At 38.3% G+C, this 20418-nt stretch overlaps 1 protein-coding gene across 2 annotated transcripts in view; it reads left to right on the top strand.

Moving 5' to 3' along the window:
* Window positions 1-20418, top strand: part of LOC136823468 (bridge-like lipid transfer protein family member 1) — a 40322-nt gene that overhangs the window by 18541 nt on the left and 1363 nt on the right. Inside the window, exons 27-56 of one of the 2 annotated variants that reach the window (XM_067079662.1) lie at window positions 130-298; window positions 1494-1736; window positions 2032-2322; window positions 3123-3797; window positions 4116-4487; window positions 5092-5173; window positions 5729-5779; window positions 6357-6578; window positions 6777-6927; window positions 7205-7294; window positions 7702-7944; window positions 8233-8376; window positions 9421-9535; window positions 10250-10317; window positions 10534-10614; window positions 11072-11242; window positions 11442-11573; window positions 11783-11837; window positions 12046-12222; window positions 12734-13151; window positions 13529-14116; window positions 14513-15492; window positions 15681-15944; window positions 16281-16424; window positions 16720-16912; window positions 17127-17284; window positions 17581-17760; window positions 18196-18540; window positions 18813-19160; window positions 19369-19872. In XM_067079662.1, the coding sequence (XP_066935763.1) occupies window positions 130-298; window positions 1494-1736; window positions 2032-2322; window positions 3123-3797; window positions 4116-4487; window positions 5092-5173; window positions 5729-5779; window positions 6357-6578; window positions 6777-6927; window positions 7205-7294; window positions 7702-7944; window positions 8233-8376; window positions 9421-9535; window positions 10250-10317; window positions 10534-10614; window positions 11072-11242; window positions 11442-11573; window positions 11783-11837; window positions 12046-12222; window positions 12734-13151; window positions 13529-14116; window positions 14513-15492; window positions 15681-15944; window positions 16281-16424; window positions 16720-16912; window positions 17127-17284; window positions 17581-17760; window positions 18196-18540; window positions 18813-19160; window positions 19369-19872 (7654 nt within the window). Of the gene's footprint in view, window positions 1-129; window positions 299-1493; window positions 1737-2031; window positions 2323-3122; window positions 3807-4115; window positions 4488-5091; window positions 5174-5728; window positions 5780-6356; window positions 6579-6776; window positions 6928-7204; window positions 7295-7701; window positions 7945-8232; window positions 8377-9420; window positions 9536-10249; window positions 10318-10533; window positions 10615-11071; window positions 11243-11441; window positions 11574-11782; window positions 11838-12045; window positions 12223-12733; window positions 13152-13528; window positions 14117-14512; window positions 15493-15680; window positions 15945-16280; window positions 16425-16719; window positions 16913-17126; window positions 17285-17580; window positions 17761-18195; window positions 18541-18812; window positions 19161-19368; window positions 19873-20418 lie in introns of both variants that reach the window. The other variant, XM_067079661.1, reaches the window with a different exon arrangement.

Raw genomic sequence — 20418 nt, 5'->3', positions numbered from 1 at the left:
AGTCAGGATCTATACAAATCAAAAGCTAATCGCCTCCATTGCAGATTACGCAAAACACATGAAATCGTTTATCTTACTCCAATCTAAATTCTTACACTTGAAACGTGTTATTTACTTTCTCGATATTAGATTCACATATCGGGAGCGGCCACTCAACTTTCACGTTTCTTGCAAGAAGAAGCATCCAGTCAACTTATCAACGCGTTGAGAAGACAAACTGTTGGCCACCGTTTTCAAAACCTGGCAACTTCATTGGAAAATGAAAGTGGCATCCCACCCAAAGCTGTGCTTGAGAAAGGTACGATTGACAAGATTGTGACGTTCCATTTTATATCAATGCAGGGGGTGGGGGAACATTTCCAGGGGGTAACCGGGAAAGAATTCCTAGGGGTATAAATGAGTACCGTCAACTGCTCTAACTTGGCACGATTTGGTCGAAACATGGGACTGGTTGATATCTGGCCTGTATTTTCACTTACTGTTAAATCTCTTTGACAACAAATTTGTTTTGATAACTCCACCAAGTTTATCAATCATACTTCTTCGTTCCTTTTAGAGTGCACAGACACTCGCGTGTGTTCCACTACGGATTTTTTTCATATTTCGATTTAAAAGCCTACTCGGTGCGAAAGAGAAATTGTGTATTTTTTAATACGCCGTTCATTATCTCAAATCAAATGACTTTGGAGGTTCGGTGAAATGGTGGCCGAATTGCCGTCCCATGTTTTGTCAGATAGTCCCAAGTTAGAGCAGTTGACGGTATTTTTTCATTTTCCAGGTGGTAAAAGGTTATTTTGAAATTACCAGGGAGTAAGGAATGATTTTAATTCGTACACCCTCATTTTTAAGGTATGAAAATAATTTTTGTAAGAAGGTTCTTTTGCAAATTTTGCCATTTTCCAGGGGGTATCCATACATTTCTAAGATTATTTTTTTGCCTTGAAAAGGCTCGTCCACCCCGTAGGAAATTTAATGGAACACCCCATTCCCTTTGTAGCTTTATACTTAAATAGTTTTTCTTAACATTGCCACTGATATCAGAGTTCATCCCCCTACTTTTTATCCATTTAATTGGTGTTCGGATCTATTTAGCTACAGTCGACGCCTTCTAATTAAATTTTCAAAGGATTTGATTTTTTATCGAATACGGCAAGGTATCGAATAGTGGGAGGCGATTTACACGGATTTAAGAAAAAACATTCGATATTTTCCAATTTCAAATCAAATTTCGATATCGTATATTATAATTCGAGAATAAGAATAATAAATTCCGCCCTTTAAAGGCGTATTTGCATGGAAGAAATTGAATCAGAGAGCAAAATACCTTCAAGGGATCAAATAATAGAATGTCGAATAGTAGAGTGTCGTTTATAAGAACACACTCGAGAAATCTGACGGCGACTTTCAGCTTTATCGAGAACGGGAGCTAATCAAACTTTAGAATGTCAAATTTTAGTTGACGTCAACTGTAGCTCTTTATACTTGACTTTCAGGATTATATGCATTGGCCCGTCAATGGAAGACGGTCATCGTCGGCGCTGAGGGTGTTCAAAACATTTTTGTTTCAACCAATAGACGTACGAAGAAGCCTGTAGTAGGGCGTGGTAATTTACCCGCCAAACATTTGGAGTACTTGAGTCGTGAGCATGCGGAGAGTACTCCTTCGGTTACCGTAAGAGATGGTAATGCAAATAGAGCTCAGGATGAAATTGTTGATGTACTAATCGAAGAAAATGGTAATTATTAGATATTTCTATTCTTGAATCTTAAAACGGTGGTTTAGATTTACAAAAATAGTTGTCAATTTTCTTTTTGTCGCATGAATTCGAAGGCATATTAGATGGATAGATTCTCGAAATTCATTTCTGTTTAAGGTTGCCTACTTTGGCAAAATATGGGGTAGCCTTTAGCTCCAGTAGACTCTAATCCTCATTTTGACTGACTTTAAAAAACTCCTTCGATTGAAGGACAAGGTTGTCATTCCTTTCCACAATAACCCACATTTTAAAGGCAAAGTTTTCTTTTGTTTAGACATCCCGTTAAAGAACTTCGACACTACACATACAGAAGCGGACGTTCTGCTTCAATCATCGGACAGTGGTGATTCTTCGGACACTGACCATGAAGAACCAAACAACAAACGAGAATCTCTGAAACGTCATCAAAAGAAAGAACAAACCCTTTATGATTGGATGTCAAAATCACCTGCTTCTAGCTCTGCAGTCCAGTCACCCATGAGAGAACAATCTAATAAAACACATCCTACCACTGCTGCTTTAGAGGATGACAAACCTGAAGATAATGTCTTCAACCTTGAAACAGGTATCGCAATCGTTTCTTAATCATTCTCATTATCAAGCGTGCCCAGATGGCTCAGTCGGTAGAGCATTTGTCTCACAATTCAAAGGCTCTGAATTTGAGCCCCGGTCACCACCGACTCAGAGAATGAGCACATGTTTTTTATAAGCATTGCACTTATAAGCATATCTAGGCTCAGATATGGGAAAATATTAAGCGTATGCCAAGCATTGCTTGAGCCTACAAAAAATATATTTTTCCTGATTTTGGCTTTTGTTGGCTGGAATTTCACGGATTTTCAGTATTTCCCTAAATTTATGCTTTAGATTTAAGCATCCCCTCAAGCATTTTTCAGCCTTATTAAGCTTTCGACCTAAGCATCTCTGAGCCTGTTTTCAGATTTTTGTATGCTTATAAAAAAAAACATGTAGCTTAGATTGGGTAATTAGATCTAGGCGATAAGTTATTGGGAGCTGAGAGTAGGTGTGGCGCTCCACCTCAACATTCGAATCTTCCAAGTCTAGCGCAAATAGAAAAGGGGATAGACTCCCTCATTTCTGACTACGCTGACAGCTACCAGATGAATATACTCACTACTACTTACTTATGAGCAACTCTCTTTGGGGAAATTTTCTGATAAACGTTGTGTCATATATTTAGGCTTTGAATTAATGCCGATCATTTTTCCTCACGGTATACAGTGTTACTTGTTTACTCTTCCTACGTAACTAAAGAACGATAGAATCAGAAACTTAAATCAAAATCCTTGAAAACCAGGATTTGCTTTTTTTTTAACTGAAACAATCATCTTTTTCTTTATATAGATAAACAAGACGTTGGTATGGATCAGATATACGCTTTGCGTGCCAAATCACCTGTTGTAAGTGTACCAACGAGTGGAATGCAACTAGCAGAAGCTACAGAAGTTTTCGTTGCTATACTCACTTCGATTGGGTTGAAGAAAGTTCATTACGAGGCTGATTTTCTTGTTGAGAATACATTCCGTAGTGTTGCTAGTATAGAAGAATTTGAAGTCACGCTTCTCACATCAACCTCCTCGAGTGAGGGTGAGCATAAAAGAGACACTCCTCCTGTCTTTGTGTTGAACAAGTTGCAGATTTTGTTGAACGGTACACAGAAGCCTTCCATCACTACCACTCCTGTACACCAGGAGAATCTAGCAACTGATGTCGTCTTTTCCGTTAGTGTGGCTAACATTCACCAACATGTCAATTTTGCTTTGGTGAGACTCATCTTGCAAGTCATCGAAACACTTGACGTCATCAAAGAAGAAGAGAAATTCGCTGCCAAAGAGAAGAGTGAACAGAAGGAGAAGAATGGTTTTGATTGGAAGAATCTGAAAAGCCCTCTTTCAAGTCCTGGTGAAGCTTTACCGAAATGCTGGCGAAACATGTATAATGTCATGAACCTGTATACAACGCAACCTGGCCTCGCTTCATTGGCTCTTCCTCCCAATCCGTCTGCTGCTCTTCAATCACGTGAGTATTGTACGTAACCAGGTTATAGAACATTCGTCAACACAGTGTTTGTTAGATATCTTATTATCTTTGTCATTCAATTCAATATACACCAATCAACCTTTACGCCGGATGGAGTTTGGGTTCAAGTCTACCAGTGTGGATTTAACGTAATTTCTACCAACTGCTTACACAGCATTTCTAAACAAAAGAAAAAACAATCTTCTCCCATTTTGCACTTCGCGAGAACAAATTTCGAGGAATTCTTTTGTTTATCCTACTTTGTCAGCACCTCCTTTCTATAGCATTAAAAAGAATCTTTAACTTCTTCTCATACAGCTTCCTCTCAAAAAGGAGTCCCCGATATCATTCGAGCTGGTAAAGTATTACTTTCTGTAACCGAACAGACCTTTGACCCGCTCACTCCTCCTGCAGCAAGCACGTCCAAAGAAAAACCTAGTCATTCAGAATCCACCACTTCTAAAATGAACACCGCAACGAAGGAGCGCAAACAGTCAGTTGAAAATGCTTCGAATGTCAAGAAAACACTCTCTGTCACAGGGACTGTTGCTATAAAAAAAGCCCAAGTTACTGCGAGTATCAGTGGATTGGAATTGTGTTTTGAAATGCGTAATTTGAACGGTAGTTTGTACCGTAACAAACAAACCAATAACAATGTTGCGGTCGTCGACCCTTTCAAAAAGAAAGAAGGTTTGTATTCATGATAAACACCATTGCAATGTTTTCCACGCACCCAACAGCTGATTGGTTGCAAGTGTACAACCAATCAGCTGTTGGCTCCGTGATGTAATGTCAGAAGACATTGCTGATGTAATGTCAGAAGACATTGCAATGGTTCCATTAATGAATTCTTTTCTTCTATAATACATCAGGACATTTCAAGTTTTTTATTGGCACGACGTCCGAAGTCTCACTAGAAATTAATTGTGTGCTTTTAGTACACATTATCTTGTTTTCCCCTCGAAATTATGAAACCTTATTGGTTGCAAAGTACACTTCTTTTTATAAGCAACAAGGCTACTAAGGCTCCAGCTTTCAAATAAGCCAATTTCTCGTAAAGTAAAAGCTTTTTTTGATGATTTAACCATATGCCCAGTAACCATACATATGGTATAATACCAGGTTGTCAAAGCAAATTGTTCATAAAATGAGCTAGAACATGGCTTATAAAAAAATGAGTACATCACTAGGCTTTCCGTGGTGAAGAATACAAATATACTACCCTACTCTAATTGTGAACAATCACTTGGGTTTAATATGTATTACATTACAACACACTTGGGGTTTTTTTTAGCGCCAAACAACAAACTGTTGATTTCGTTGCATTTGGATCGACTGAAGATTAACCTCATTGAATCTGTTCGAGCACTGAAAGAGTAAGTAAACACAATCTCGGTTACCATCGAAACTAAATCTCTACCGTTTTACGATTACACGATGAACTACTACTTTACTATTTATACGAAAATACAAGCAAAAACAGCTATATCTATTTTACGTACACTTCCAGGTGGGACAAAACACTCTGCACTGCACATTCATCCTAAATACATTAAAACACTAAAACTTCACGATAAACAATCCAAACCTTAAAAAAAGTGTAAATGTTACGAATGACGTTATCGACCAAAAACTACAACTTAAACCTAACAAAATTTAAACTTTGACGATACTTTAAATTTATTTATGTTCAATTGTGAGTGGCGTTTACATTAACTTTGTCCGTAAAAAAAATTCTCAGGCTTTGAAATGATTCCAATGACGATTTTTTTCGGAAAGCGTGTTGTGCTGATACCTTAAGATTTGTAATCGAAGGAACTTTAGAAACTAATTCTCTCAAGCGTTTAAAGTATGCTAAATTAGTATTTATATGTTAAATTAAAGTTTGACCATTTAAAGAGCACCTTTTTTGCACATTTCTCTTCGTTTAGTTCCCACCATCATTTTCTACATGAAGAACAACCAGACCTCAGAATCTCAAGGTTTGTATTTCCTTCTCATTTTACATACGCATATACTTCACTCTTCCCATATTCTAACTCTGATCCATTTCGTGTAATAGAAACAGGAAGTTATATTAGTTATGATAATAGTTAAGTAAGTCTGCTTAACCTAACGGATGCATCAAATACAAGTAAGTCTACGAACACGGAGGCGACCCGAAGGGTACTCTTTCGATAGCTGTCTACCCGAAGATAGGGGAGGGCACCATCCTTCCTCCCTGGATTGCTCCACTTACCCTTGATTCTTCCTTTAACTGAAGAGCATCAAACAGAGTGGCATCAAGTACTATTTTGTTACCAATCTTTGGTATGACCCGACCAGGGGTAGAACCCAAGCCAAAACCTTGCGAACCGTAGCTGGATGCTCTACTAAAGTGGCTACTGCCGCTAAATTTTATTATAACTACCTGTAATTTCTGGTCTGATAACCGTATTATCTTAATAACGTCAACTTATGATGCTGCTGTATAAATTCCTCTAAAGAAAGGTCATCAGTACTTTTGAGAAGGAATATGCCAGAATCTTCTCCTTTGCAAACGATCTCTTCTTTTTCCAGGACCCTGTTGACATGCAAGATATACCGTTCCCATGGCTTACATTCCAATTTCGACAAACATGGCGTCAATGAACGAGGTCATCAACATTCATTGTTTTCAATTGGACCAATCGCCGTTGACATCCCACAACACCCTGGTGCTTTGAGGAGCACTGTCACTCGTTTCTCTAAAAGATTGCAAAAACATTTCATCGAGTTTGATGATTACAGAGCATCCAGGAGGTACTTCATTGATCTGCCAGTGTTTTTAAAACTTCGACATCTCCTAGATTTATCATGTGACCGTTTTGTTTCCATGTCAGAAAAATAAAGTATTTACTTTGATGTCACTAGGTTAGACCAAGGTTGCCACAATTTGAGATTTAGAATAAAAAATGAAAATTTCATGATGAATCTAAAATTAGTTGCTTTGTTTTTTAGAGAAGTACCTGTTCCCTTAACCACCAACATTGACGTCACAAGCATGAAAGATTCTCTAGCCTCGATCTCATCATCAGCCTCGTTCCGAGTCACATCAAACAGTATTTTGATCAGTGCTGCATTGCTCCCTTCGTTGAGAGTGGAGTATAAGGTAAACTTTTTACTTATACTGATGCACATTGGGAAGAAAATTGATTTGTTACAATATAGTTATTTACACGACCTAACTCATTTTGGATGCTGCCAATGAGTCTCAATTTCATTGTAGTCTATTCTTGTAGTGCTAGTCTCGAGACATTTGGATGAAAGATGAAACCTCTTATCTCTCGTCAAAGACGCATGGCCCGTGTGGTTTTCATATAAACGCTGGATTTAGCGTAAAATCTACCTCGAATCAATTTACGAATTCTCTTGCTTCTTTCTTTTAGATCGAGCAGATTAACGCATGGGGTAATTTGAGTTCGAAAGCTCGATTCTTCTGTGATTTACCTTATCACGTGCTCTCCTTCAACACAAAGGTTTGTCAAACAATACACGTTTTTTTTATTAAAGTTATACAAATTACTTTTGCCTTTTGATCTTTTCGGTTGACTACTGCCCAAATTAGAAACTAATCTTTTTAATTAAAATTATAAAACCATGTTAAACTGAATAAGAGCTTGATATATTCTTTCCTGTGGTCCCCAGTTCTTTGTGGTGTTACAAAAATTGATTTTAAAGCTGCGAAGGGGCTAGATACGAAACTCCTGGATGGGATATGATGCGTCCTATTTTGGTTTTACACAACATTTCTAATTGTGGGGAAAATCTTAAGATTCTCTTTTTCTTGCTTGAGAAAGGTTGTAGATTCCTCTCTAGTCCCTTTTGGGCTTCAAACTCAATGGTAACAACCAAGTTATCTTTCAATACAATACCATCATATCAGGTTCACGTGGTGCCACTTCCGCCAACAACACACATCGATTTACCACGGATCAAGGTGGAAGGTCATTACTTGGAAATTCATCAAGACTCGACAACGGTCAATGACTATACGACTACTGCACCTACATCCAATACACGTAGTCATGGTTACTTGAGCGTCAGCGTCAATATTGGAAGTCTGGAACAGAATCTGACCACTGATTTATTGAACCATATTATCTTCTTTCAGAAGGGTTTTGTTAAGGTATGTTATATTTTGGCACAGTTTGGCTTTATTGTCTGTTCGCATTAGTTAGCAAACATTGATAGTCCTAAAAAAGCATACGAGAGCCAATAAGCTCTGTAATATTAATATTCAATCATTAGCCTTGTTGGTATTGGCATTGGTATTTTATTGGTGCTTTAAAATTTCTACAAACCAGATCAATAATAACTTTGGATAAATAATGCTACTTTCCTGAATATTCATTTCACTTATTCGTTATACCATTTAGAGACTGTTAACTCGAGATTTTCTTCTCACTTTGTGTAGGAGATCAACGAAGTTGTAGAAGTGGTAGACAACACAGAACAAGTCCCTCTTCTTCATCGTACGCGATCAGCAAACGTCGAAGAAACCAAACAACAACCGCAACAAGTTGTCCCTATGATTTACTCTATCAAAGTTGCTTTACAGGTGAGCGGTGGTAATACCGCCTGATAAGTTACAAGTCAATTCAAGTCAATTCTCTTTTGTGTGAATCAGTAAGGATCACGTGATCAATTTTCCACAGTTCAGGTGGTAGGAGGTAGGACTTGCGATACGAAAGGTGAAGTTTGCGCGGTTCAGGTAAGACTTGCGATTCGAAATGTGAAGTTTGCGCGGCTCAGGTAAGACTTGCGATACGAAAGGTGAAGTTTGCGATACGAAAGGTGAAGTTTTGCGTGGTTTAGGTAGGACTCGCGATACAAAAAGTGAAATTTGAGCGGTTCATGTAGGACTTGTGGCTCACAAGGTGAAGTTTGCGCGGTTCAGGTAGGACTTGCGTACAAAAGGTGAACTTTGCGCGGTTCAGGTAGGACTTACGATACGAAAGGTGAACTTTGCGCGGTTCAGGTAGGACTTGTGATACAAGAGGTGAAGTTTGCGTGGTTCAGGTAGGACTTGCGATACAAAAGGTAAAGTTTACGCGGTCCAAATAAGACTTGTGATACGAAAGGTGAAGTTTGCGCGGTTCAGGTAGGACTTGCGATACGAAAGGTGAAGTTTGCGATACGAAAGGTGAAGTTTTGCGTGGTTTAGATAGGACTTGCGATGCAAAAGGTGAAGTTTGCGCGGTTCAGGTAGGACTTGTGGCTCAAAAGGTGAAGTTTGCGCGGTTCAGGTAGGACTTGCGGTACAAAAGGTGAACTTTGAGCGGTTCAGGTAGGACTTGTGATACAAGAGGTAAAGTTTGCGCTGTTCAGGTAGGACTTACGATACAAAAGGTAAAGTTTGCGCTGTTCAGGTAGGACTTGCGATATAAAAGGTAAAGTTTGCGTGGTTCAGGTAGGACTTGCGATTCAAAAGGTAAAGTTTGCGCGCTTCTTTATAGAATTCTCAAATTGATTTGTACTGAGAAAAGGTTTCGCGGGGCCTCAATATCGCGGATAAAGTAGTTTAGAGATAGTTAAAAGTGGCCGTTTGACGTTTTTTGGAACTTTGTTTAGGAATCAAATCATTCTTTCATTTCTACTTCAGGGTATTCAAGTGACAGCGACCACGCCTTCAAATACTGGTATTCGTTTAAAGACAGGCGAACTGACCATGGAAATAACCAATCAGAATCCATCTTCTTCAGTACTCAATATGCCTTGTAAGGAAACACTAAATCAATTGTTCTCTTAGCTCTGGCTTAGACCACAACACTTTTCGTCCTGCCTATTCTTAAGGCCGGTTTCCACTTGCGCGCGATACGATCGCACTTTTGGGCTTCAATCCTTTTTGCTTGGAAAAAAGATTACGTCATAAAAATATAGCGCGCGCTTGAAAAAAAAGTTGAACACATTTCAACTTTTTTCAACCGTTACGTCAGTTCGCGCCAATGGAGTTGCTTCATTTTTCTTTTGACCAATAGCGTGGAAGCTTTGCTCGAAAAAGCGCGATCGAAGTGCGCGCAAGTGGAGACCGGCCTTTATTGTCGATCTCTTTTGACGTCAATGCAATGGCTTCTTTTAATTTTTTTCAAACTAATGTAATGTTTCAATTGTCAACTTTTTGCTCACTTTTTTGGCTATTCTAACAATTAGAATAAGCAGGGCAGAAAGTCGGCCGTCTAAACTAGAGCATCTAGTACAAAAAAATTTGTGACAATAGGTGAAGGATATGTTCAAATGAAGTTTTTCTGTCTGCATGGCAACCAATTTCATTTGCCTGGAAATCATTTTTTGAGTGAAGTTTTTCTCTCAATTGATGAACGGATAAATTAAGAAATTCAATCATATAGGGATTTTCAACTTTGCAGTGGCAAGCATCTAAACGACATTTCATGGCAAGCAATTCACTTTGACTGGAAATCATTATTTTTTAGATAACCCAGTGAAAGTATATGGGCAAGCTCAAGTGGATATCAACATCGCTCTTGGCTTTTTCAATAAGGTGAGATGGTTTTTATGAGACATGTTTGTTGAAGACCGATGCAATGTCCCATGTTAGCCCAGTTTAGTAATTCTCGCGCACATGGCATACAAGGAAAAAGTTTGCTATATTTTCTTGTTGAAAAACATGACTCCCCGATTCTCATGCCAAAGCAACCAAATCCAGATTTAGTTTTTCATTTTTCATTTAATGATAATCTTGTATTTCTCCTTCTAGAATTCATATTCATCGAACGAGAACATTTATTCAGTTTACGCCAATTTCGATACTTCTCTCGGCATCAGCAACTTGTTAAAGGTATGGATTGTATATACGGTTTTTTTTTAGATTTGTTTGACGTTTGTTATGAGGACAATTCGAATTACGTCTTTTTAAAGGGCTACTTAGACTACACAATATATTGACGAACAATATTCGAATATGGTTAGCGGATTTTTTCTTAAGATTAGAGAAGCTAACAAAGCTGTACGAAGTAACCAACGCGTTTTCTATTATAATAAGGAATTTTCTTTTTGTAAATATACTCCCTATATTGCTGGAATATTGCAAATCAAGCTGGCAATATATTGTAGATACATTTTCAAAAAAAATCCCGGAACTCAGCATTATATAGTCAATATATTGTGTAGTGTATGTAAAACTCGATGACTTTCTGAGGGACCATCGTTTTCATTCAAATGACTACAAGATACAGATGATTTGGGTTCTAATTCTTGACTTCTAAAATGTCGTTTCTCGTTCTTCTTTTCCGTAGGAGAAGCAACATACAACTTCCAACATGGACAAAGAAACCATCTTGATCACGCTGAGTAAACCACAACTTTTCGTCATGCCATCAGCTGTGGACAAAGGAGTTCTGGTGTACCTTCATTATAAGAACGCTTACGAGTACTGGATGGAACAACGCGCCGTTCTCAAGACCGAGGTAAATCACTCTCAACTACATTTTATTTTACTGCTACTTGATTTTTTAAACCCAACTTTTATAATTTTTCGCCCAAAGACAGTCTACGAATTTTTGTTTCGTTGATCATTTTTTTCCTTAACTATCTATAATTGTATTATCTTTTGACCTTCTGGTTCATTTTTTTGTCTTATCGTGAAATCCGTTATTCTGTTTTCAGTTTCCAGCCGTTGCTGAACATATTTTGAACAAATTACCTCAACAAGCAAACATGGATGAATTGTCGAGTTATTTGATTTTGCAAGTCACTGTGGAAGGACTTGGCGTTTGTCTCCCTATCAAAGAAGTTCAGGTATGTAACTACTTTAATAGTCTGTACCAACCCGAATGCGATTCTTGCTTTTTGAAATTTTTTACCACGGTTCTTTCGCCAAGATGGGTTTGGTACTACTTTAATTGACCATGTCTATTCTCATTACCATATTGCAAGTCTAGTGAAAGTCTTTGGTGTTTGTAATTGCACATTTCAATATGATAAACTATATGACTATAACTTTTCAGCCTCAAGAACGGAACACCAACAATCTGTCGCTAAACACTCAAAATAACTTTGCAGGTAAAAATTCTCTCTAAATTTAATCATTCATATGTGGTCCTAATGATTACCTTACAGAAGAATTCAGGCTCATGTAAATTTATGGGAATCCAAACCTTGAACAGTTGCTTGTTCGCCTTGTTGGGTTTGCCCTAGGTCAAAACCCTTGAGTTGAAAGAAAATTTGTATCCGAAACCAAATAGTAAATTAAGAAAACATTTCTTTTCAGACACTGAACCAGGCCCTGCATTACTAGTGACCGCCTTTGAAGCATCAGTGACGTGTTGCAGCAGTGGCTCATTTGTCAGTACTGGTCACTTCAAGAAGTTCTGTTTACGTCTGGCAGATAATTTCAACCACATGGAAAACACGTGGTCACTCAATGATGAAGATATTATGAACACGTGTAAGTTTCTTGACAATTATTATCTTTATCTAAAACCTTTCCGAAGAGATGTACATTTTGAAAGAGAATTTCGAATAATCTCTCGTCTTTTTTACTCTGGCTACAAAGGTAGCTGAGCAAGTCCATTGAAAAGTTTTGTTTTTGAAATATGATTGGTTGAAGTTTGGGCAACGTTTGGGCCGGCCACACAAGTCATGGAAGAGTTAAGGATTGGGAACAAATAGCACATTATTCATTAAATGAGTGAAACATAAAATAGTCATGTGATGTGTAATCAAATCAAAATAAAACATAAAACATTTTTTTAACGATATTTCGACCTCTTACGTGTTTCTCGACTTGAAAAAGATATATTGTTACAAGAATGTGTTATGTTTTATTTTCTATGTTCTTATTATTATTCATAGAATGGATGGCTTATCTCAAAGTGTCGAACTTTTCCTTCAGTAATTTTCATTCTTGAAGTTTGTGTGCTATTTATTTTCTGAGTTTTATTGTAACTTTTTTATAGACATTATTCCCGAAGGAACATACCAATTATGCTCGAGAACCATTCTACCTGAGACTCCCACTGAAGGAGCTCAAAAACCTGGAAAATGGATCATGACTTTATTTTGGAAGATGTGCGGCGTTGATGTCCATCTTGATACAAACATAGGGAAGCGCTTGAGTGCACTCATCAAGGCGTTGACCACCCTTACTGGTGAATCTGATGTCGCTGATATCTCTTCTGTTGCAGAAGATTTTGAAACATTGAAAGAGAAAACACCCGACACCCATTTGGATGGGGCGGTAGCACAAGATCTGATTGATGGTGAGGGCGAAAAGAAAGCAACGAGGAAGATGTCTTTGAACCTTCAAAATCATTGGGAAGAAGATTCTTTGGAGAAACAACTTCTCATTCAGACCACTCTTGTAAATGAACTAAGGTATTTCTTTTCATCCACATAGATTTTTCTGTCTTGAAAAAGGAAACAATCCTTAATAGGTCAAAATCAATTTGAAAACAAGTTAATACTCGCTAATAAATCTAAGTAAACTATGTAAGTTTTCATACAAAACAAGCGATACATCGATAAAATGCACTGGAAATATTTCAAATTTCAAGACACCATGCTGGCAGAGATGTTATAAAATTTAGAACTTCCTAGATAATAGTAAAAAATCTGGTCATAAATGTTGCTTTCAATCCAGTGGTTGTGTGAAAACCAATTGGGCCGCGTGCAACTTAAGTGGCTTTATCTTTGGTGTAAGTCGAAACTCGAAGGATTAGTAAATAAAATTTTATCTTACCATTTTTTTGTAGACGTGATGGAGCTCACCCAGAGATCATTAAACGTGAAGTGAAACAACTTCAAGAAATTGAAAATCTTCTCTCCAAAGAATTCTTTAAAGACGTCAAAAAACGCTTCCGTCGTAAAACACGACGTTCGACAATGGATACGTCATGGCGCCGTCGATCGTTCTCTCGCAGTAGCACGCATCTGCAACCTGGCAGCAATTCTGCCAACAAGCTAGTCCGCTCAAAGAGTCAAATCAGCCATAAGCGGTCGATCAGTTTGATCGAATCGACGAAAAGTACGGCAGACGAAATTGATGGACCTTTCGTTGAAAGCATCGACACCGAGCCTCTCCCTCCTATCATAAAACCCGCTATTAGGAAATTGAACTTGGAAGACTACTCTGAAGATCTTCCACCAAAAGCTCCAACGCAAGTCAAATTTTCTGATTCAACGCACGATTTGCGATCGGAAAATTCTGATACCAACCGGTCTACGGCTGTGCCGGCTGCCGAAGCTTTGGACTTTGAATTCAATATGGTGATTGATATTGAATCAGGGAAATGTACCCTTCACTCAAGTTCCACCGAGAATCTGGAAACAACTCCTAATAAGTAAGTTTACACAATATTGTATGAGTTGTTCCTGTCTGATTAACTAAATTCGCCACCAAAACTCTCACGTTTGTATGGTCTGTTTCATAAAAAAAATTAACGTACGGAGACCTCTGCGACGAAGTATAATTCATAAATAGCAACACTTCTCTCGTCGTCTCCCCTCTCTCACCAACACTCCATCGGTTTGAAAAATCTCAACTGAGAAAAGACAATGACAACAGACCCTCTACGACAATGAGTTTTGAATTTAGCCGTAGATACTATGTCTGTGTACAGACAACACCCAAACTGGTCCTTCCCCTGTGTTTTTCCTATCCCCCCTGTGTTAAACCGGCAAAAACTGTACCATTTTTCAAGTCTTATACTCTCAATTTAATTTTCTTTTTACTTCAGGGATACAGAAAAGCCCCGTCGAACATCTGACACCACAGATATGCCGCCTCCTCAACGAAACAGGATGTTACGCCCGATGAGGTCTGTTGGTAACATTCTTAACACAAACAACCCGCCCTCCACCACGGAACACACCCTCCTGCTAATACCTGGTGTCAAAGTTCGTTTATACTACCTCTCCAAATTCACGTCAGAAACAAAGAACATTTCTACTGATCTGGATAATCTTTCAGTAACTGGAAGCACAATCAACCGACCCTTATTGAGTAAATCTGCCACTTTGAACGCTTCAGTACAGGTAGAGTCTCTTTCTAAGGAGACCATAGTGAAACCCTCATTGTTAGACTACTTGGAGAAAGCTTTTGAACCAATCATGATGAAGGACGTTGAAGATACGAACCAATCAATCGATAACGAATCAACAGTTGGTACAGGCTCGATGCTCTCGTCATCGGGGTCTAGCCTCTACTCCTTCCCTGTTGACGTAGTTGTCCTGATCCGTGTCCAGCCCTCTGATATTCGATTCAGTTGTTTCCCAATCTCTAAAGTGGAATGTCTCCTGAGGATTCCTTCGCTTGATTTCGCCATTACTTCAACGCCTCCCAAACAACCTTCATCCGGTTGCCCTGGTTTACGGAAAAAACCTGGTCGGCCGCGAACATCGACAAGCTCCTCTTATCAATCTAACACATCAACAGAAACAAGTGAAGTCAAATCAGGAACAAGTTTCACAGTATGTTTGGCGAAATTCTCTTTTTGCATTTTCCATCCTTACGGTAAACAATATGGAAGTTCCGCAGACACACGCGTGGGCTCCGCAATGTTTTCAGATCGCCGTAAAGATTCAAGAGCGTCGCGCAACCAACAGATGTCTGGTCGCAAAGATTCGTTGAGTTTGAATGTGGAATTCATCAAGTTCAATCTGTCACGAAACACCATCAAAAATTTAGATGACCAAAAGACATCGGTTCAAATCTCTGGTAAGTTTCATCAGAAATACTTCTTTGGACTTAAGCCTTAAAGAGACATTACTTGTGAAGGAATTCAACCATTTGTCTTTAAGCAGGAGATTCTTTGTCAGAGCACACATGTGCAAAGCTCAGCAAGAACACCGGTAATGCACCTTATGTGACTCGCTGTCACTTTAAAACACTCTTTTTCTCTCTAGCAATTTGTGATATTGGTTCGGCAGCTTTCAACTACGACATGAGGCGATTAAATGAGATTCTGGATGTTCCAAAAGCATGGTACAAACGTTCTCTCATGCAACGCATTTTCCTCGGTAAAGAAGGAGCCTTAGCAACACAAAACACTATGAACCAATCAAATAAAGCGACGCCTTCAGAGCCTTCACAACCGAAACCCGTAGTAGAACCCATTCTTCCAGCGGCTCAAGAAACACCAAAAACAAACCGTGGAAACAGAACGCCAGGTAATAACCCCCCTCTTAATTTCATTACGTATGATTTTGAACGGATGCAATGAGGAAGGAAGGATTTCTCCGTAACTAGAGTAGAAACAATCCAACGAGGTTTACTATAGATTCTTTGTCTCAATCTTATTGAAATTCATGCGAATTTGTGCGTACACTTTTTCCGTCCGAGAATTTGTTGTATTTTGGCTTAGGGTTTTGTGCAGCCAGTTTTCACGAACTTGGTCTATAGTTTTTGCATTATCCATTCTTACCGAAGAATTCCATAGAATACCATGATTTCCATGTGAAAGAATCCCTGAGGTGTAAGTCACGTTTGTATCTTTCTCTTTTCAGTAATGACACATCGTCGAGCCGTCAGCAGTGGGACAACTTTTTTGAGCAATTTGATTGCAAGTCCATTCCCTGCTCCCAAGAGTGCAAATATTGCACGCAATGACAGCATGTATCTTTTCGACTTCATTGGGTCAAACTCAAAAGGTAAGCTCGCCGTAAATCTAGCTAATCAAATGATTTCCTAGGTAAAGGTTTTACTTTACCTTTACGTGACCTTGCAGACCGTAACTTTTTTTTAAGGTTTTAAGAAATTGACACTTTTTTCAAAAATGAAACATTCAAAGTAGATTTCTGGGCATGGGATCAACTTTTATCATACCAGCAATGGCATCGTTAGAGAACCATATATATTTTATCAAAGAAATCGTCAAAAAGAATGGCCAATCTTCTAGTCAACTGCATAAACTTGACGAATTGGTATCTTTTTCATTTTCATCAGATTCGAAGACCAACACCACCACGATGAACGACAGCTCAAGTTCCGTCTCTGACCCTGACGTTGACGAGATTGATGGTCCAGAGAACGTCAGTACGTCACCCATTGCAGAATGGGAAACTCGTGTCATCATTGCCGTTAATGTATCACGTGTCGATGTCTCTACCAATATGGGAAATACTATGGGCCAAGCCACGTAAATGCATTCTATTTTCTGATTCTATTTTTTTCTAAATTCCACCTGTAGAATTAAATTTACTTATTCTACGGTTGTAGCTGTAGTGAAAAGCCCCTTAAAAATACAGTATTTCTATTTCTATATTTAACTAAACTTTTGTTCTTTTTACCTTTACTTTTTTTACTCTAGATTCATTTCTTGAATTTTTAACCCTCCTTTTTGATTTTCCTAGATGGAGTACAAACGACTTGCGAACAAACGCAAGTGTTTTGATTAACAATATCGGGTTGAGTTCAGCATCCATCGATCTTTCCGTTCGTCAAGGTGCTTTAGATGCACATGGTGGTGTTATCGGTGGTTATATCGAAGTCTATGAAATCGCAGTCGATGGTGAGTAATATACTTCATGATTGATGATGATGCATATTTAGGGGTTCTTTCTGTTTTGTTGAACTAGTATTTTCTGAAATTTCCACTTAAAGAGAGAAGGAAGGGAATGACTTGCATCTCAGGAAATACGTTCTTAATTTTGGCCTACATTTCGTTCACATTATTTTGATCCGTGTATTACAGAAATTCCTAGATACTAATTATAGATACCTACTTAAGTACTTTAATTAATAACTTCTCTTCAAGACGCACTTTATCCCTGAGATGTCACGCCGCTTTTTTGTATCTCCTTTCAGGTAAATTTGTTGAAAATTACGGTGATACTCCTTTCCATTACGCCAACATCGCCATGAGTAAAGGTGAAGTGCGACTTGATTACATGGGTTCCAGTATTGTCATGGCCTCTCTATCCTCATTCAGCTGTAAGCTGGAAGATCATTGGCTCATCCCTGAAAATCTTTCTGAACAAAATAGTGGTGAGTATACTTCAACGACAAACGCTATATCACTTGTGTCCAAACAAAGTAGATCTAGCGCTCTCGATGCGGATACCGAGATCGATGAACTGCCTCCAGGGTCTATATAAAGCTTCGTGGTTTTACTTGCGAACGTGACGAGTCAAACGGCCTGGAAAGCTTCCTCGTTCGATTCTCAGTTCAATATTAATCGATTGATCACTACTCTTTAACAACAGCAGACAAAAAACACCATTGTAAAAGTTATTCCGTCTCAGTGAAGAATATAAAGAGGTTTCAAAATTCTGCATTATTCACCAAATTTCAAGTATATTTGCTAATTTGCTGTGAAAAGTCTATTTTCCGTCTCAGACCAAAAACCTTGCTTTGGCCACTGATAAAACCTTCTTTTACATTATCGAATTATTTTCATGTATGAATTTTTTTTCGCTATAGGCGAATCAGCACGAAGCGGCGATACCTCTTTCAACAGTTCCGTGTCCACGTCCACAACTAAGGAAAGCGGAAATGCAGCGGAACTCAAATCTTGTGAAATCTATATCAATTGTGACACGAGGTGGGATGACTTACAAATCATTATTTCAAGATCTACGGCAACCGATCTTGCCAAGATGGTAGTCAAGCTGCAAGACTTTTTAGATCAGCAACATAGGAGTGGTATTCGAGCCTTACACACGTTGAGTCAGAGCAACACACCTGGAGGAGGAGGAGGATATTATTCATCCATCAACATGCAGAAAGTTCCCGAAGAAAATGAAATGGAAAGCGAAAACGAACCAAGTAAGTATTGAGTCTTAGTTAAGACTTATTTTGAACAAAGGCTAACGAAATTCAGATTGTTTTGCTCAAATGGGCTTGTATCCTTATTGTAACCTTTTAAAAATCAGATCTTTGAAATAACCATTTGAAACATGAATAATAAACATGGTGTGTTATTTAAAAGATTCAGATATTTTTCACTTAAATGTAGATTCTTTAAAATTAAATTTTTAGCTTCTTAGGGACTAAGTATATAACGAAATTAACCAAAGAATTGTAAACTTTTCCTTCAGTTTTGAAATATCAACATTGGATCGAACTGATGAACGGGCTTTACGGTTTACAATTGAACAACTTACCTGCGCGCATTCCCGACCGCAATGTTGTCCTCGGCGGACGCTTGAGTTTATGTGGAAATTTCGCATCACTAGCTTGTTTTCATGGTGCAAATTTCCGAACTCAGAACTGGGGCTTGTTTACAGTGTGCGAACCGAGTTTACAGTTCACGAGTGAGACACGAGTTGTGGAGAAAAGTTGCCAAGTGATGCGAGCTGCATGTGTTCATGATGTGACTTTTAAACTTGGAAAATCAGAAAAACATACGATCACTGAGCGAAGAAAATCTACGGTCAATATGTATGGTAAGGATCGAAGTCTGATTCCTTTATTAAACTTTTAGATATTGCCTCAAATATTGAATTGAAGAATAAAGCTTTATTGAAAAAAAGGGAATTTGATTCACTGAAGAAAGGAGGATGATTAAAGATCCATGGACCATTCTTGTATAAGGTTCCACCGATTCTTACTTCAACTATTATTTTATGATTTTACTATACATTTGCTTTTCAGATTTTATGGCGACGGTTAGGCGTGTTTCACGAGGGCGTCGAAATCCACCCGCTCTAGGCGCCCCAGTTCAAGAATGGTTGAACTTCGTAAACACCACAAGTGATGATGAGATTCCAATGAAAGCCTCTAGCTCTAAGAAAGAAGAAGTTAGCGAAAAATATTCCCTCACTAAAGGTCAAGGTGGTTCACGAAAAGTCTCCTTCGCTCCTAAAGTCCGCTATGAAAACGAATCAGAAGTCATTTTAGCTCTACCGCGCCTGAAAGTGCAACTAACAACGGAGCATGACCAACCGATGACGTCATTGATCTCTAAAAGACTCATTTATAATGGAAAACGTGTTTCCAAGTTGAATTTCCCGACAGCTCAAGGTGTTCATTTTGTGGAGATGTCATTTCTGTCGACGTTTGATGATGCCATCCACGTCTCGATGGATGTCAGTTTGTTGTTTTATCTTCATGATTTGATTCTAAGCTACATGAAGGAACAAGAAACCTCTCTGGGAAGTAAGTAACTTGTCCTTTTTGGACCTACCTGAAGGTCTTATAAATTAACCTGTGTTCGTCCGTTCGTCTGTTACCAATTTTGTGATTTTTGGTACAAAGGTGCAAAGTGGTGATTACCAAAATGTGACGGGGCCTGATTTTCGAAAAAATATTTTTTTTGGGCCCAAAAATGCCCCAAAATAGGGTTTTTTGGACTTTGTGAAAAATCTGTTCATTAGTTTTTCCTAATTTTTTGTACAAACACGTAGAATTACAGTGTGCTAAATATAAAAAAGCTCATTTATCGAAAAAATATTTTTTTGGGCCCAAAAATGCCCAAAAATAGGGTTTTTTGGACTTTGTGAAAAATCTGTTCATTAGTTTTTCCTAATTTTTTGTACACAGATGTAGAATTGAATTACAGTGTGCTAAATATGAAAAAGCTCATTTTTCAAAAAAATATTCTTTTGGGCCCAAAAATGCCCAAAAATAGGTTTTTTCGGACTTTGTGAAAAATCTGTTCATTAGTTTGTCCTATTTTTTTGTGCAAAGACGAGAATTACAGTG

Source organism: Clytia hemisphaerica, unplaced genomic scaffold (assembly GCF_902728285.1).
Source record: "Clytia hemisphaerica strain Z4C2 unplaced genomic scaffold, Clytia hemisphaerica genome assembly, whole genome shotgun sequence".
Taxonomy (NCBI): domain Eukaryota; kingdom Metazoa; phylum Cnidaria; class Hydrozoa; order Leptothecata; family Clytiidae; genus Clytia; species Clytia hemisphaerica.
Note: the sequence above shows the minus strand (reverse complement) of the source record. Positions and strands in the feature narration are given on the sequence as shown.